This window comes from Podospora pseudoanserina, chromosome 4 (genome assembly GCF_035222485.1).
Source record: "Podospora pseudoanserina strain CBS 124.78 chromosome 4, whole genome shotgun sequence".
Taxonomy (NCBI): domain Eukaryota; kingdom Fungi; phylum Ascomycota; class Sordariomycetes; order Sordariales; family Podosporaceae; genus Podospora; species Podospora pseudoanserina.
This window is the reverse complement of record NC_085923.1, coordinates 1995411-2012950: the sequence shown is the minus strand read 5'-3', so window position 1 is coordinate 2012950 and position 17540 is coordinate 1995411. Positions and strand designations below refer to the sequence as shown.

The following is a 17540-nucleotide window of genomic DNA, read 5'->3' as shown; positions in this document are numbered from 1 at the left end:
CACGCAGACTGCCCTCCGAGTTTAATGCACAAACGCTTACATCAATTTAACTCGCTCGTCTACCTAACCTGTGACTGTCGCCCAATCTACTCCAACCTCTGAACCATCAGAAGACAACCCGCTTTGAAGAGCATTCGTCCTTCGTCTCAGTATCCTCACTCGCCTGTAATCATCGTCAGAGAACCCACTCCCAAGAGTGCTCTCCCTCCGTCTCCGTATCCTCACCCCCCTATACAGATTTCCAACACTGCTCTCCTCCTCCTCCGGACCGCTCTCCTCCTCCTCTGAAGCGTTCTCCTCCTCCTTCGGACCGCTCTCCTCCACCGCCGGACTGCTCTTCTCCTCCTCCGGACCACCCGCCTCTCCCTCCTTCCCTTCATCGCCCAGTGTCGCCTATCTCCTAGGCGACCCAGTACTGCCCCCCTTCGTAGGCGTAAAAGCACCACCACCACCACCACCACTCCCGAACGCTCCCGATCCCACCATCCCAACACTCCCCGCCGTCCCCAACACCGCCGCCTTACGGACAGGCGTCGTCGGCCCAGCCACCCCATCCGCCGCCCCAACAGCCCCCCCAACAGGAGGCGTATCCGTCCTCTTCACCATCCCCCCCCCTCCCATGATACCATCCCCCGACCCTTCAAACTTGGCATTGAACCCGATAGCCTTACACCTCAAGTAAATCTGCTCGATCTCCCTCTCCCACAACCCGGCATCCACGTACTCCTGATACTTTTTATACAACCTCAACGCAGCCTGCGCATCCTCCACAGAATCATGCTGCCCCTGCTGAATCTTCTGCTTCAGCACCACCCTCGACAGCACACTCAAGCTCAGCACCCTCCTCCAGGCCGACAAGTGATAGATGACGGCCGTGTCAATCACCTGCGCCCTCGGCACATGGATATTCATCACCCTGAAATCCTGCCTCAACCCATGCCCCAGGAACGTCACCCCCAGGTTCAGCAACGTCCAAATCTTCCTGTACGCCGTCTTGAGCGTCACAAGCGTGTGCTTGCTCGTCCTGCTGTCCAGATCCCCGGCCGTGATGCCAGAGTACTGTGTCAGATAATCGTGCACTGGCTCCCTGATGGTGATCCAGTCGTCAATAAACGCCTCCCCCTCCCTCTCCCCCCGCGCCCTGATCACGCTCACCCGACCCAGCGCCAGCCACATCGGCCGAAGCATCTCCTTCTCCCCGTTGGAGTTGATCTGGATCTCCTGGTCCTTCAGCGAGACATACTCCGTGTCCAACCCCACAATCGTCCCCGGCCCCGGCCTCTCCGTCGCCTCATCCAGCAGCCGGTACGTCTTTTTCTCGTCCGAATGCTGCTGCTGCTGCGGCGGCGGCGGCCCGAGGTCCTTGTACAGAATCGACGTGTCCAGCCTCGTCCTCCACTCCATGTTGCTCTTGTTGTTCGCCTGCTTGATCTGGTACATCAACACGCTCGGCAGCTTCCACGCCGCGTTGAACGTCAGCGCCTCGGCGCTCGACACCCTCCTGACGGAAAAGTCATTGAACAAGTGCCACTTGCTCTCCGCCGGCGCTGTCGGCTCCGAGTGCGCCACGTTGACCATGGCTACCAGGTGCGGCTTCTGCGGTGGCGGGTGCTCAATGTTCACCACCATGCCCATCAGCGAGTACACCGTGATCTCGTGCGCGCCCCGTTGCAAGTGAACTCTCAGGTCCTCGCCTTCGTAGCAGAAAAACTGCCCGCCGCTCACTATGACGCCGATTTCCTCCGGCAGCCACCCCGGCGTGGCCCAGAGCTTGCGGTTCTCCTGCACAATCATAGTGTTGATGGTCAGAACCGCCGGAACGCTCTCGACAGTCTTGCGCAGCTGCAAACTCTGGTACCGCTTGCAGTTGCCGCACCAGCCCTTGGTGCCCAGCTCCTTTTCCACTCCCATCTTGAGCACCTGGGAGAACGTCGTCCGAGGCGCCCTGGCATTCCTAATCGCCGTTCTTGGAGGGGGGTAAATGAGATCAATGACTTGAGCATCTCCCGACCTTGCCGTTTCCGTCCGGCAGTTTGTGCAGTTGATTCTGACAACCGCAGAGGTGGTTAGTAGTTTTGACGTCAATTCCTTCGGGCTTGGAGGGTCGGGCAGCTTCAACAGCGTCCGCTCCAACGCGGTGGAGATGGGCTGAATGCTCTGGTACTCAACCGTCGTCTTGTCCATAAGAAACCTGCACAAGTTCTGTACCCTCGTATGGGGGGCAGGACCTGGCTGAGCTCCGCCGGTGGTCGAAGCTACCCGGTGGCTGTGAAGATCTTCTTCGAGAAGGTCCAGAGGCTGTGATTCGCTTCTACCAGTAATAGTTTTGAAAAGATTCGTGGCATGGCACGTCAGGCCGTCTGCCTTTTGGAGCATGTCAAAGACAAACCCAAGCTCGCACAGGAGGCAGAGGTCTGTGACGCACGAGGTGGCGACGTGCTGAAGGGCCATGTTGCGGATAAGAGGGGTGTAGTTCATGACCTGCAGCAAAGAATTGGCGTACGAGTTCGGGATTTGATTCTCGAGACCGGCATATTTTGTCTTGTTGAAGAAGCCAAAGTCGAAATCGTCAACGCCAAACCGGCTGTACTTGATCTCCAGTGTGCCGTAGATGGGTGGCGGTTCCGGCTTCAGGCTCTCTGCGGCATCTTGGGCCAATGTTTCCTGATCAACATGACTGTCTGTCACCGGGCCATCTCTTGCTCTTTCGCTCAAGAATTTTGGTGCTTGCAACTTGTTGGATGCTTTGGAAGCCCGCGTGTCTTCGATCTGATTGCGTCGAAGACCTGTTTTGTTGGGACCAAAGTATCCAAACTCTGTCTTGTTCAAGGTGGCGAGCAAGGCCGGGTCGACCTGTGGTGGTGGAGCGCCAGCATCTGAGATGATGTCGGCCGGCCAGGCAGAGAACAGCATTGTCCCGTAGTAATATGGCATTCCCACGGTGCTCAAAGGAGCATCAACACTCCAGTCAACATGCGGCGCCGGCTCCTCGGGTTCAGGAAACGTGATCGGCGCCCCGATGTTAGTAAACTGTATCCCGTCCGACGGCGACCCCCAAAGCGCAATATTCCTGTCATTGTCCGCAATGACCAGCGCTCTCCCTGACGACGCGATCTCGAATAGGTTGATCGACGCCTGCAGATGCGCATACCTGATATTCGTGGTGTTTGGATTCATAATATCCACCACATGCATCTGCCCCTGTTGCGACGAAACAATAGTCGTTGTCAGCATCCTCGGATGCAGCCGCACATATGCGGCCAAGGGAGGGAATGGCATCGGTTGTATCGACGTCATGTTCCTCAAGTCATACACATTGACATAAGGATCCGGCACCCTGCTTGACGAACCCGGCCCTTGCTGCTTGTATGATCCCCCGCAAGTGACGATATAATCCCCCGACGCATCCATATCGTTGATGTAGCTTTGATGCGCCTGCCACTCCTTCTCCACCTTGAACGTCGTCGGGTTCACAATGTCGATCCGCCCCGTCTCGGTCGCAGCACAGATATACCTTCCCCTCTTCATGATTTTGTAGTGGTGTGGCGCCGGCACTTGTTTCGTGACCTCTCCCTTGACCACGTCGATAACAAACATGGTGTCCTGCCACCCGGCCACCAGAATCTCGCTCGCCCCTTTGCTCGTAAAGCTCATGCAGCGCAAGTCCTTCATCCCCTCATGCCGTATATTCCACAGGACCGGGCCTCTCCTCATAGCCATATGCACCACCCTCCTCCCAAGCACAATCACCCCTTTTTCGTGAAACAGAAACTGCTGTACTGGGCCCTCGGTCGGATCAATCTGAATCTTGAAGGCCGTGTATCGTCGGAGCTCTCGGTTCGCAAAAGAAGTCACCCGTCCCTATCCCAGCCGTCAGCTTCTTCCCCCCTCTATTTCCCTTCCGGCATAAACCTACCTTCCAATCCCCAGCCCACAACAGCTCAGCCTGGGGATCAAACGCCAGCGCCGTAGCAGGCTGCAAACCAACCACCCCAACACCCCCTACAATCCCCCCTCCACCTATCCCCGGTGGCGGCGGAGGCCCCCCTCCATAACCCTGACCGACAACCCCCTGATGTAAACCTCCATGATGCGAATGCGGATGCGCCGACGGATGGGTGGTGGGATGCCTGAAATCATTCGGCATCGGCACCGGGTAGGTGATGCGGTTGACCTGTGGCGTCCAGTCGGAAAAGTAATTAGCCATCTGGTCCCTTTCTCTCTCAATCCCCAAACATATTCTCTTCCCCCGTCGCGTCTAAAAGTGCAGGTCGCGAGAGTCGAGTCGTGATTCCCTTCTCCCCCCCAGCCAGCCAGCAGCCAGCCAGCAACAACTTCATGGCGGGGCATCATCCACACTCAACTCCACTCTTCCCTTTTCTTCTTTCAACCCATATCCCAGCTCAATATCAAAAGACTACAACAACAACAACAACAACAACAACAACAACAACAACAACAACAACAACAACAACAACAACAACAACAACAACAACAACAACAACAACAACAACAACAACAACAACAAGAACAAGAACAACAAGAGCAAGAACAACAAGAACAACAACACACACACACACACACTCTCTCTCTCACGCAACAACAAGAGAGAAAAAAAAAAGAAAAAAAACTCACCTCGTTCCAATCTGGATCCATAACTTAGGTTTTTTGCTTTGCTGCTTGCTTGCTTGCTTGCTTGCTGGCTTGCTTTCCCTCAAGCTCACATTTTCTGCTTCAAAACTGTCACTCAACAAAAGAATAAAAGAACTGCCTGCCAAATCAATGCTTAAGCCCGCCAAAATCATAAAAGAAAGAAAGAAGCAAATCCGAGCGTGGAAATGTGCAGGCAAAAAAAGAAACAAAAACCACCCAAACTTATTCATGGAGGGAGCAGCAGCTTCGCTCGGTTGGAGATTCCCCACAGTTGCACCTCCTGCCCCCGATCATCAAAGAAGCCCGTGCACGTCCCGTCCCTGCATTTCCTTATCCAATCAACTCCGATGTTTTACCGGCAAAGAATTTGGCTCGAATAAGGGAACGTGGCCCGTGCATTATCTATCAATCTCCAATCTCACCATCACCAATATTAAACATCACCATTACCCATCACCAACAACATCTCTCGTACTTTTCATACACCAGCTCAATCTCGGATTGTGAATAATAACCAACTATATACAGCCTCGTCTCTCTCACACTCACACCAAAGGCCCATGGTATACCTAAGTATAAAAACAAAAAAACAAAAAAAACAAAAAAGAACCAAAAAAAACAAACTGATACCCTCCAAAACAAGAAAACCAACATGAAAATTCCAAGCAACGCCAGAGACAAAAAAAGAAAACTCTTGATGCACCCTGACAATGATTATATAGGAAACCAACGCAACCAACACCCACAACCGCATCCCCCATTATCCATCTCCCATCACCCATCACCCTCCCTCTTATTTGGTCAGCCACCCAAGGTAATCAGCCACAATCAAAGTGACCATCCTATACAACACACCAGTCAGCATCGTCTCAAAAGACCGTCATCTTCACCCAGGGACGAATCACTTACGCATGCGGCGCAATCCTCACATAATACGTCCCAAACCCTCTATAAAACCTCATCACCCCCTCCTGCTTCGCCACCTTGGCAAAGCAATCCACCATGCTCTTGTAAGGCAGCTTCCCATCCGGCCCCCTCGACTGCTTCTGCAACCTCGTCTTGACAAAGTCAAACGGCAACGAGAAAAACGAAGCAAAGAACCCAGCCACTGCGCTGGCCGTCAGAGTCTGAGCATTGGCCGACCACTGCGTCCGCTGCTTCAGCTGCGCCTTGGCCTCGCTGAAGAAAGCCAGCTGCCCAAAGTTGAGCGCCATGGCACGCACCACCGTCGGAGCCGCACCGGCCCAAAGAGCGCCAACGCCCTCGCTCTTCGCAATCGAAGTGAGGGCATCAATCACAGACTTGTAATTCTTCCTTTCGGCCACCGGCTTCAACCCATCACTCTGCATGCGGATCAACGCCAGATCGGCCGGGTTGCCCAGCATGGCAGCCAGACCACCGGCCGACAAACCAGCAGTGGCACGCTCCGAAAAGCCAACCTGCTTTCCGTTCGCCTTGGCCCGGGCCGACAGGCTGCCCATAAAGGTGTCGAAAAACCCAATGCGGGCGGTCGTGTACACGGCCTGTCTGAGCAGACCGGCCGAGAGCCCGGTATACAAATCGAGCGCCTTTCCGCTGGCCAAGATGTCGCGAGTCACCGAGATGGGCGTCGGCTTCGGTCCACCAGCCACACCCTCGCCCGCAAGCTGGATGCGCACCTTGATCATGTCGACGGGCTGAATCACCGTCGTGGCAACCATCCCGCTGAGGCCGCCATTGATAAAAGGAAGCGCCGCCCGGACGAGGGGCGTGTGGAGGAAATCGCTGGCGGCGGGGAGGTTGTCGTTCTTCATTGATCCCATTGCTTCGGGTCCCCTAGTCCGACCAACTTCAGCTTCTTGCTTGAATGAGGACATGACGGGCGGCCGGCGTTGTTGTATTCAAAAACGGCAAAAAGACCAACAACAGGCAAATATAAACCAAAACAATGGTGAGGGAGTGGTTAAGGAAAGGGGAGGAGAAAAAAAGGGTTGCTGACCAGCTCTTGTTTTTGCTTTCCAAGTTGAAACCTTTTACCCCAACTTATTATATCACAAAGCAAGTGGTAGAGCAAGCAGCTCGCGATTCGGTAAACGTACACGGTCGAATAGGCAGTCCTTTCAAAGCGCGAAGCACAACAACACACTCTTCACACACATCAAGTTAGCCGACCTGGTTTGTTCTTCTTTTTGGTAAGATGTGCAGAAAATCCACCCGGGCAAGAATCCGGCAATCAACTCGTCCCCCGGACGCATGGGGGGAAGGGGGGGTGACCAGCCGACGTCAGTGCCGTCATGGTGGTTTTGGTTCCAGTGAGTTGTTGACGGCGCCAAGAAGGGGAGCGGGGCCCCCCCTGCCCCCGGTTTTGTCGGCAACAAGCGCTCGGCGTGGTGGGCGTGCGGTCGCGGGCTTGCGGTCGCGGGCTTTTCGTCACTTTGTTTGGTTCGAGTTGGCCAAAGTCTCGGAAAACGAAGGGGCGACTGTCCGGCATCAAGCCCCGGGAAACTTTAGAGCCGTCTCGGGGCCGCGGGTTTGGTGGAGCTCGATCCCATGTGTAAGTGCGGGAGTAGGGGTCGGCAATATATCCCAGGGTCCCAACCAGTCTTGTATAAGATGCCATGTGAAGAAAGCAATAACCTACCTGGAGATGAAAGGTACAGTAAGTATCGGTATAATTCCCCTAGAAAAACAGAACGTTGTGATCTTCGGTCGCTAGAAAGTCCCGTGACGACAAGAAAGCAGAAGCTTTCGGTCTGATGGTAGCTCGGTTCGTCCTGTGACAGCTGCGAAGCTAGGGTAGCAGAGGTACAACAAGCTCGTAGTGTTAGGTACTAGAATGGGAGCTAAGGTAGAAGCGGCGGGGTCGTCGCGTGTGTGCACTCCAGAAACGGGACACCGGCCGTACGGACTTGATGGTTAGGATGATGGGGTTTTCTTTTGTTGGGATAACCGGGAATGCCGTGGCCAAGGAGACCGCACACGTCGCGGTGAAATGGAAATGGGGGGGTCAAGAGTTTCTAATGTGTAGCAGTTGATAGGATAAAAGGAGGCCAAGTTTCTTAGGATAGTCAAAAATTGAAGTTTGATCTGGGAGTTGTGTGTGTATGTGTGTTCCTTGTTTATCGTGGTCGGGCAAAAAGGAGTCAAGGACAAAGGATGGGGGATGCGGGCTGAGGGGGGATTCAGTCGAGCTTTTTTAAAAAGAAAAAGATATGGCCGGTTCCCGCTGGTAGGTCGGTCGGTCGGTCGCAATTTGTATTTATGGAATGAAATGGCAGCAGCAGCGACGACGGAAAGTAAACGGTGTGTGGTGTGGTGTGGCCTGTCTGGGCTGCAACAAGACGTCCCTCCCGTCGGCGGCGGTCCAGATGTGCTTGTGTCAGTGAAGGGGAGGAGGAGCTTCTTGCCAGTCAGTGTAAGTGAGGGGGTCCTTGGGTTTTGTGTTTGACGGTGGCTTCCTGGTCGACCTATTTCTCAGATTTAAACTTTGGCACCAGGTACCTTTCCATTATTCATTGCCTCAGGTACACACGTTCTGTATGGAAAGAAGAAAAGACTGTGATATCTGTGACCTCTCTTCTGGCGCGGTGCTTGGGCCCGTTTCGAGGTGACCATATCCTGATGCCGCGCCTTTCTCACAGGCTGGCTGGCTGGCTTGTGAGAGAGTGTGCATTCGCGTCCACCATTATATTCAAGAGCGGGGTTTCTCGGTATTTATCTGGTACATATGGCAGCACCCGTCTCTAGATATCTCTTCTGTTCGTATCAAATATTTTGTGGTGGTTGATATCAATCTGATACGCCCCCGTCATCGGACTCCCCAACGTCATTCCATTCATCGGAGCTTACACAGACTCCCATCTCATCCGGATGAGAAAGTTTGTGGAATCAAAAAAGAGTATACATACACTGAATGCCCGATTTGGGGAGCCAGGAGCTGGTAGGACAACAGCTCTCCCTCGGGATGGAGGGCAGAAGAGGGGAAGAATGGGAAGGTCGGCAGGCAGGACACCACCATTTGAAGATGAATGGTTCCTGTTCCTGCCGACTGCCATGGCGTTTACCCCTCCTTTCTCATCTTCAGATGTTTGACGACAACCCATTGAGCAGCGAGCTCCCCCTCTGCTGATCAGCACTTTCGATGTTGACGTCTTCCTCCTCTGGCACATGCAACCCCACCAACACAAGACTCAACTACCCACGACCACCACGCTGCAACCATCAAACCGGCCAGTGGATATCTCCCACACAGCCACTAGAACACCCTCAATTATAAACCTTCCTCAAATCTCTTATTCAGAACCTCAACAGTGGACCCTTTTGATAATAGTCACCCGCATCTCCGGACCCTCCCACACTGCCGGGGTCGTCTCCATCACACACACACACACACACACAAAAACGCGGGGCCCCGAATCGCCGGGAGTGAGGTGGGTCCCCCGCTCGGTTGGTTTCCCTTGCGGGCAGATTGCGGAGTCCTTCCTGTCTAGCGCTTCGCCATTTCGCGCCTCGTGCTTGATCGATAAGGATGTCCATCCTGCCAAACGCAACGGGATCACTTACCCGTTCCCCCGTCGCGCGAAATCTCCTAACTCCTATCGTATTTCCTTCCAGGAGCTCCTTTGATACCAAAAGCCCATTGTTTGTTGGCCCAGTTCCTATCGGGTCGGTTTGGCTCTCAACCTCACACACCAGAAACGGCGTTTCATCCATCGGCTTACCTAAGAGTGTGTGACGTCACCCGCAAAAGCTGACCCGCATTTTCTGTACTTCTAGCGCACAGGACAGGAGGCGGTCTGAGGGTTTCGGTTGAAGACTGGTAGGGTCGCCAAGAATCTTCAACAAAAATATAACACCAGGAATTGTATTGTGATGGCTAAGATGAGAGGTTCAACAACAGAACAGACCACCGCGACCGGACCTCTAGACCGAACTTCCCGGACAACCCACCCTGAGTGATGTTGAACATTGGGGAGTATATACATCAAGACGATGAATGTCTCTCGTCAGCTCCGGGCTCCGGCCCAAGAAAAAAAAGAAAAACCCTACCAAAATATGCATAAAAGAAGGGACTCTGAAAAGCTTGTGCTACCGGACTACATTTCCCCCCCCTGAGATGTGAGGCTTCTTCGGCGGGTACATTTCTCAACAGTTATATGCGTAGGTATTTAGTACATCTACACCACACAGCAGTACCCAAAAAGAGGCACAAGATTCGTCACCGGGTGTCCGATTATGCCGGTGATGGGTAGGTGTCCGGCCAGCCGGGCAGGGCGGGGATAGAGCGGGAGCGGAGATCTAACGGGAGGGAAGAAGATCAAGGGTTCAGGGGTCCACGACATCACCCAAGTTACATGCGAACCCCTATCTTGATTGGGTTGTGTAGCCGTAGGGCTGACGTTGGTGTCTTCGAGGGGAGGGCGGGGCGTGAAAGCTGTGTGGAAAACTGTGCATATGTAGAGACGTTGAGACATATTCTCACTATCTTGCTTTGCTCATCACCTGAGTTGTGTAACAGCGAGCTTGAACCACATACCTCAACTACAGATTTGGGGGCAAGGCTTTGAAAGACAGCGTTTGAGACCAATTCAAGCAGAGTCCCACCATCTAGTCTTCTCATGACAATATACGCTCCCACCACCATCATCTACCTACCCACATATATACCCCAGAGTTCCATCAACATGCACCCACGACACCCCCCGAGGTATTCCCCCCTAATACCCAGCACTGGGAAAAGTCCCCAACCTCCCCCCATCAACCAAAACCACATTCCCATTACAATACGCCCCCGCCCTCGAAGCCAAATACAAAATCTGCCCCGCCATATCCTTCTCATCTCCCATCCTCCCCAAAGGAACAACGCTCTTATCCAGGGGAATCACCCCACCCCCCGTCATCGACCCCCCAGCCGCTTCCACAATCGGCGCCGCCATCTCACTCGGGAACACTATTTCCTGTCAGCGGCCCAATCTCCCCAACACCAGATGGCCAAGGTAAAACTCACACCCCGGACAAACAACATTGGCCCTCATCCCCCACTCAGTAACCAACCCACTCAACATCTTACCCACATGCGTAGCCGCCGCCTTGCTCGCCCCATACGCCCAACCCCCGGGTGCCTTTTTATTAAACCCAGAAATTGAACTCACAACAATAACCTGAGAGCTCACACCCCCCTTTCCCCATTCCGTATGATTCCCTTTTTCCAACAGCGACAAGAACCCCATGGCCGTGAACCACACCCCTGTCACGTTTGCCCTCATTGTTTCCTCCCAGCCAGCCACGGTGTCCATCTGCTGTTGTTGGAACTCTTCCAGGGAGTTCGGGGTGGTGGATGAAAGGAGGACTTGCGGGCCGCCGATGCCAGCGTTGCAGATCAGGAGGTTGATGTAGCCTAGGTCGGAGGAGATGACAGAAACGGTGGACGAGATGGAGATGCGGGAGGTGATGTCGCAGTATAGAGGGATTACTACGTTCTTGCCGACGAGGGCGTTGACAGTCGTCGCGGCGGATTGAAGAACGGCAAGCCGGCGGCCGAGGATGTAGATCCTTGATGCACCCCCGAGGGCGAGGGTGCGGGTAAGGATGAGGCCGATTCCTATGAGGGTTGGTTAATACATGGTCACATGAGTAAGGGAGGGTAGAGATAGGTAGGATACCGGTGCCGCCTCCTGTGATGAGGGCTACGATGCCTTTGACGGAGAAGAGTTGGGATACTGGGTCTGGGTTGGTGGCGGCAGCGGCATTCGGTGCGGTTGTTGCTGCTGGGGCCGCCGGAGCTGGGGGTGGTGTGGTGGTTGACATTGTGAAATGACAATTTATGAAGCTTTTGAATGTAAGTAAAGTCCACAAACAAAAGTGTCATGAAAACAAACGTCAAGTTGAGATATTGATGGATGATGAGGTTCGCCAAGCGGGGTTCAAGTCCTACCGTCATGCCTGCCTCCAGTCCAAACCAGGCAGGCAGATATCTATCTATCCTAGTGACTCACTCACCTTTCGGTTTCCCTTTTCCGTTCTCCTTTTCAAAAACCTCAGGGATCAGTTTCTCATTTCCAATCCTCTTGCCACTTTTTCCTTTAAGTGTAGTCGTCAATATGCAATGCACAAGCACCCCGAGTCCACACCCGAGATGGGACGAGCCCCGCCTTCAAACATACCTCACATACACACCATTGCCCCACGCTCTTCACGATGGCCACTCAACAAAGTGCATTAGAAGAAAAGAATCCATATTGCCTGCCTTATATATACCTCTGTAACCCTAACATGTAACAACCCTCCAGCTGTATCGACATCCTTAGCATTAATCATCAATACCATCATACCAACGGAACAACCCCTGCTTCGTCCTCCACGCTAGATCCCTATCCCTATCCCGTATGCCCGTCTATATCCCTTCATAAAAAACATGCGGCAGTCTCGCACACAGTTGAGCATATATGATCAAACAAAAGCACTTTTCGCATTCCCAAAAAAAAAAAAAGCAAAAGGCCAAATCTATCATAGAAGCTAGCCTTGACATAATTCATAGAGGATACCACTTGAGCCCAAAACCAGCATCCACTACGCCCTGCTCACAACAAGACAGGATTCATCCGTATTTTTCTTTTCGTTCCCAGTTTAAGCAGTATCCTCAGTAATGAGCTTGGTGATCTTGCCAATGGCAATGGTTTGACCCTATAGACATATCAGCGACAGTTAAACACCGTATAATGAGAAGGGCTCAAAAACATACCTGATCACGCAGAGTGAAACGACCCATCTGGGGGTAATCCTCAAACCTCTCAACGCACACCGACCCAGCACCGCCAGTCACCTGCAGACGGGCAATGATGCTGTCACCCTTCTTGGCATGGGATGGCGGCAGCTTGCTCTTCCTGTTGGTACCCTTCTGCAGCTTGTGCAGCAGAGCCGCAAAAGTGACCTCCTCAATGGCAGCGTGGACGTGCAGCACACAGTTGAAGCCGGCAGTGAGAATGCTCTTGAGGTCAAGAATGCGGATCTGGGCCTCGAACTGGGCAACGTTGTGCACCAAGCGCTTGGGCGAGCAGAGGACGAAACCGGGCATGATCTCTTCCTCTTCAATGCCGCGGAGACGGAGACGAACCTGGTCACCGCACTGGGCGAGGTTCACTTCGTCTTCCGTCTCGCCGTAGACGGCCGCAATGTCGACCGACTGCCTGTTGGGCATCATGATGACGCTCATGCCCTTCTTGACCACACCGGCCTCGATCTTACCCTCGATCATGGTGCCCATGTCACGGTACTTGCCGGCAACGGCCATCATGAAAGGCGCGTTGATCTTGCGCTCCAGAGCCTTCATGTTATCAAGGTACTCGAGAAGCGAGGGCCCGTCATACCAGGGGCAGACGTCCTTCGGCACGCGGTCCTTGATACCCATGGTCTGCTGAGCAGCAATGGGCATGAAGAAGACATCCGTCTTAAGGTTGTAGCCAGTGCCCTTCAAGAATTGCTGGAGCTTGGTGGTGCACTCGAGGTAACGCTCGTGGGACCAGTTGACAGTAGGGTCGTCCATCTTGTTGATGGCAACAATGAGCTTGTTCACACCCTGAGTCTTGGCCAACATGGCGTGCTCTCTGGTCTGACCGCCCTTCTCGAAACCGGTCTCGTACTCACCCTTGCGGGCAGAAATGACGAGAATACCAACATCGGCCTGCGAAGCACCACCGATCATGTTGGGGACATAGGTCTTGTGGCCGGGAGCATCCAAGATACTGTATCTGCGCTTGTCTGTCTCGAAGAAACCACGGCCAACCTCGACGGTCTTGCCCTTGGAACGTTCCTCGTTGGTCAGATCAAGAGCCCAGGAGAGATACCAGGTCTCACGGCCCATCTCCTTGGCGTCTCTCTTATACTTGTCGAGTGTTCTCTGGTCAACCATGCCGGTGACGTAGAGAATGGCACCACCAAGAGTACTCTTGCCAGCATCGACGTGACCGATGAAGATGATGTTGACGTGCTCCTTTCCGTAGACTTCCTTGAGAGTCTCGTCATCGACATCGGCGCTCTGCTCCTTCTCCACAGCATCGGCGTCGCGAGCAGCAGCCTTGGCGGCCGCGGCGCGGGACGGGCTGGAACGGCCAGAAGAAGGAGCTGGCGAAGTCTTTCCGCTAGCCGCCTGAGAATCTGTCTTCTCTACCGCCTTGGCCGCAGCAACCTTCTGAGCCGCCTGGGCGGTGCCCTCATTTTTCGCCTCCTGCTTCTTCGTCTCCTCCGTCTTGGGCTCCTCCTTCGCGGGCGCAGGGTTGCCAATCGAAAGCACCTTGGCCTTGGGCGCCTCGTCTTTAGCGGGCGCAGGATTGCCGATCGAGAGTACCTTGGCCTTGGGTTTCGCGTCGCCTCCAATGCTCAATACCTTTGCACCAATGTCCTTGGCGGGCGCTGGCTTGGAAGCTTCGCCCAGGGCTGGCTGAGCTGGCCTCTTTACGATGGTGGGAGTAGGCTTGGGGGCCTGTTGCTGGTTCTGCTGTTGCTGAGGCTGGTACTGGTATTGTTGTTGCTGCTGTTGCTGCTGGTAGCCTTGCCATTGACCGTAACCTTGTCCCTGGTTGTAGCCGCCCTGGTTTTGACCGTAAACACCACCGTACCCCTGCCCGTAGCCTTGCCCTTGCTGGCCATATTGACCATAGTAGCCCTGGCCTTGGCCGCCATAGTATTGCTGCTGCTGATTATACTGGTTGTAACCACCGTAGCCCTGGCCAGGCTGGAAGGTCTGGGCTGTTGGCTGGAAAGAGGCAGCACCGGGGCGGAAACCACCCTGCTGGTTGAGGTTCATTTGCTGAGTCTGGCGCGCCAGGTTCTCGTCTTGGGCGGAGGCATCATCCTCCCACGATTCTTGAACGTTGTTGGACATTTTGACCGTGGTTCAGCGGTGTTCTACGAAAGGGCTTCTGGGTCTCGTGGTGTCTAGGGAGATTGGCGGGGTCGCGGGCGCCGACTTTTTTTAAACTGCGACAAAATGCGAATTCGGACTGCGCTAGGCTCTGTGACAACGCCTTGTGACTAGAACCGAGTTAGCTTCTGGATTCTCTGATGAGTCTTCTCGAGAACAAAATGGGCTTGCGCCGTACCTGATGGGACACCTGTGAGTCAAGAGGCTTCTTCAGGTGATCGAAGGAGAAGAAGTCGGGAAGATTTGCTGGTCGCTGCCCCACCATTGCCTGGTTGATTGTGGCGGCCACGGCGGGGAAGAGGGTTCGAGTTAGGTGGACAGTGAGATGACTGATCGCTCGCACTGTTAGCCCCACTCTTATCGACATTGTCCTTGCGGTTCCTGGGCCTTATCCACAAAGATTGGAACTGGTTACAGGGGGCTGTTCCAACAACATCCGCACAGTGCGACTAAACAACAATTCTAACCGGCAGACGGTTCACCGCAGCCAGAAGAGTAAAACAAGCTGCCTGACGGGGGCCTTCTGGAGTTCTGCCTGACCAGAGCATGGATCGAGTCTAGTAGCAGCCATAGAAATAATTAATGTTTACTTCTTTCAAATGAAGCAATGGACAGTGGGAGACGATGGACGCACTTTTAGCCAACCTCGGATACCAGACGGTCAACTTCGCCATCAAATCCGGGATTGCCCTCACGTCCAAGTATGCCGTCCAGCAATGCGCCCGCCTGCTCAAGACGGTCGATGATAAGCCGGTCTATGCAGAGCTCAAATCTCTGCAAAAGCTCCTCAGCACAAAAATCAAGGTTGGATCTCCCAGGCACCTCTCTCTCTATTTCTCTGTTACACAAGACTAGTTTGACTAATATTCGACTCACAGATTGTGTCCCCTGCCATCGACCTGATCCTTCTCAAGTACGTCAGCCAAGAAATCCTCCCTTACTCGAGGAGTCACTTTCACACGTGCCCTCACTAATACCTTATCGCCAGGTCTGGCCGTGGAAACTCATTTCTCGATGCAGCCCAACCATTAGCATCTTCGTTACACCGAGAGATTGTTCGTCTTGGGAAGCGTCTTCAGAATGCCGCCGCCGAGGAGGAAGCCTCTGGGGACGGCCGCCGTCCTCGGATGACAGAGGCTCACCATGCCGAACTGACCATGATACTCAGCGATATCAAACGCCTACTGGACAGGATCGACCGAGATATTCCCTTCATCCAGCTGGCCATCACTGCCTCTGGTGAGAATATGTCGACGCCCATGAACCCTCGCGAAGCTACGTTTTCTCCATCGAGACTCATGCAAGCTAGCACCTTGGTTTCTTTTGGGGATTTGCATTTTAACGGGACGCAGCCGATTCAGGTTGGCCCGTCGTTCACACTGACCTTGTACATGCTCTTTGTCGGCCACTCCCATGTTGAAACACAGAACGATAAGCACCAGGAGCGAAATGGAAACGTGGCCAAGAATGGCTCGCCTTCGGCCCTACAACTTGTCGAATCCTCAGGAAGTAGATCAGCCGATGGGGGAAATGGCACAGAAAACTCAAATGAGGTTCCCTACGGGATAGGAGAGTCCGACAGGAAGCCAATCTGGCAAGAAGTCATGCACAAGGCCAGGGTACGTCTCTTGCGGACACCCATGGGCTGTACATTTGATTCCCTGCATGGGTACTGCACCCTGAATGGCCATAACCACAAGGCAGGGTTTAATGGACCGGCCAGTGGATACAGTTACCACTTGGAGATCATTGAAGATTTGGACGATGGACGTATGCACGACGACAAGGAACATGGCTTCAAGCCTAAGGAGTTTGAGGGTGTAAGGATGGCAGGCATTCGCGAGGCCATACCGATCCATCAGTTCTCCAAGATCTTCTATACAGACACCGGGGTCATACTCAACATCGGCGACGTAGAGAATGGATACAATAATCCAGTCTTGTTGCTGAAACGAGACCTCAGCATGGTCTCCCCGCACGAAACGCCGCAGCAAGCGTCTGCTCAGTCAGGCATCGTCAACCATGGGTATTCGGATGACGAGTCTGACGACCAAGACGAGATTGACCGTCAGTTGTGGGAAGAGAGCCATCTGTCACCAGATCGGTCTGACGGTCAAAATCACCCAAACTCGACGAATTTACCGCCTCACCTTGACCCGGAGTGGTTGGCTCTGGAGGTCTACATGGACGACGACGGCGATGATTCGGCCTCAGAGACAGCAGACGAAGAAGACAGCAGTATTGGCTCGCCCCAAAGAGGTTTCTCAGCCGACAACCACCACCTTGCCAACAATAGCCTCTCGGCCGACACCAACCTGATGCGGCAGTTTAGACAAATCTCGCTCCACTCTGACTCCCCTGCCGGGTCTCCCATCCGCCAAACAAGTCGCGACATTGAGAGAAGAAACCCATCATCACAACAACAAGATATGCCAAGGTCTCCGTTTGACGCCGTCACGTCTTCCCTGTCGCTGCTGGAGATGCTGATACGGCTCACGAGCCTCCAAGAGTCCCAGCAGGTCTCCCACTTGGCGATCCCGGATGACTTTACGATGCATTTCTTGCAAAACACCACCACCACTGGCTATGCGGGTGAGATGGCGCGGAGGATAAAGGATCAGGCAAAGAGGAGGATGGGGTTTGATCCGTATGATGATGGGGATGTCGAGTCGGAGCCTGGGAAGGAGTTAGGGGTTAAGAGGACGGGTAGGTAGATGAAATACAAAGCACGATTACTACATAACACATGACAGCGGTGAATTGCTGAATGAGAAGTGGGGGTGATCCATTTTCTACAAATAGGTTGCACCGCAAAGTATGGAAAACATACTATTGCCCTTTCCATCTACCTTTACAAGACTTGCTTTTCGTTCCTCTTTGACAACTCTCCCCATTCTCTCTTGCGTCGATTCGACAAAATCGGCAAAATAGACACATAGGTAGACAGCTGAGCAAAAGAAAGGATCAAGACGTAAGGTAGTCGATCTTT

General features: G+C 53.6%; 5 protein-coding genes across 5 annotated transcripts; 1 reads left to right on the top strand and 4 right to left on the bottom strand.

Moving 5' to 3' along the window:
- Positions 1 to 197: 197 nt before the first annotated feature.
- Positions 198 to 4656, bottom strand: PAN2 (poly(A)-specific ribonuclease; the record flags this gene model as incomplete). Its single annotated transcript, XM_062947196.1, has 3 exons — positions 198 to 3861; positions 3917 to 4174; positions 4636 to 4656. 3 exons carry the CDS (start codon positions 4654 to 4656, stop codon positions 394 to 396), a joined length of 3747 nt encoding a protein of 1248 aa, XP_062800472.1. The 3' UTR covers positions 198 to 393.
- Positions 4657 to 5446: 790 nt separating this feature from the next.
- On the bottom strand, positions 5447 to 8573 carry MIC33 (putative mitochondrial 2-oxoglutarate/malate carrier protein; the record flags this gene model as incomplete). Its single annotated transcript, XM_062947197.1, has 2 exons — positions 5563 to 8573; positions 5447 to 5495 (listed from the first exon to the last, which is right to left on the bottom strand). Exons 1-2 carry the CDS (start codon positions 6507 to 6509, stop codon positions 5447 to 5449), a joined length of 996 nt encoding a protein of 331 aa, XP_062800471.1. The 5' UTR covers positions 6510 to 8573.
- Positions 8574 to 9486: 913 nt separating this feature from the next.
- On the bottom strand, positions 9487 to 11439 carry QC764_409140 (uncharacterized protein; the record flags this gene model as incomplete). Its single annotated transcript, XM_062947198.1, has 4 exons — positions 9487 to 9622; positions 9682 to 10582; positions 10703 to 11233; positions 11295 to 11439. 3 exons carry the CDS (start codon positions 11437 to 11439, stop codon positions 10350 to 10352), a joined length of 909 nt encoding a protein of 302 aa, XP_062800470.1. The 3' UTR covers positions 9487 to 9622; positions 9682 to 10349.
- Positions 11440 to 12271: 832 nt separating this feature from the next.
- On the bottom strand, positions 12272 to 14979 carry SUP35 (translation termination factor GTPase eRF3; the record flags this gene model as incomplete). The annotated part of the gene is made up of 3 exons (XM_062947199.1): positions 14730 to 14979; positions 12374 to 14661; positions 12272 to 12316 (listed from the first exon to the last, which is right to left on the bottom strand). The coding sequence occupies exons 2-3, from the start codon at positions 14510 to 14512 to the stop codon at positions 12272 to 12274; spliced, it is 2184 nt and encodes a 727-aa protein (XP_062800469.1). The 5' UTR covers positions 14513 to 14661; positions 14730 to 14979.
- Positions 14980 to 15104: 125 nt separating this feature from the next.
- YRB30 (Ran-specific GTPase-activating protein 30) lies at positions 15105 to 17296 on the top strand. The gene is made up of 3 exons (XM_062947200.1): positions 15105 to 15355; positions 15430 to 15464; positions 15540 to 17296. The coding sequence occupies exons 1-3, from the start codon at positions 15176 to 15178 to the stop codon at positions 17263 to 17265; spliced, it is 1941 nt and encodes a 646-aa protein (XP_062800468.1). The 5' UTR covers positions 15105 to 15175; the 3' UTR covers positions 17266 to 17296.
- The last annotated feature ends 244 nt before the right edge of the window (positions 17297 to 17540 follow it).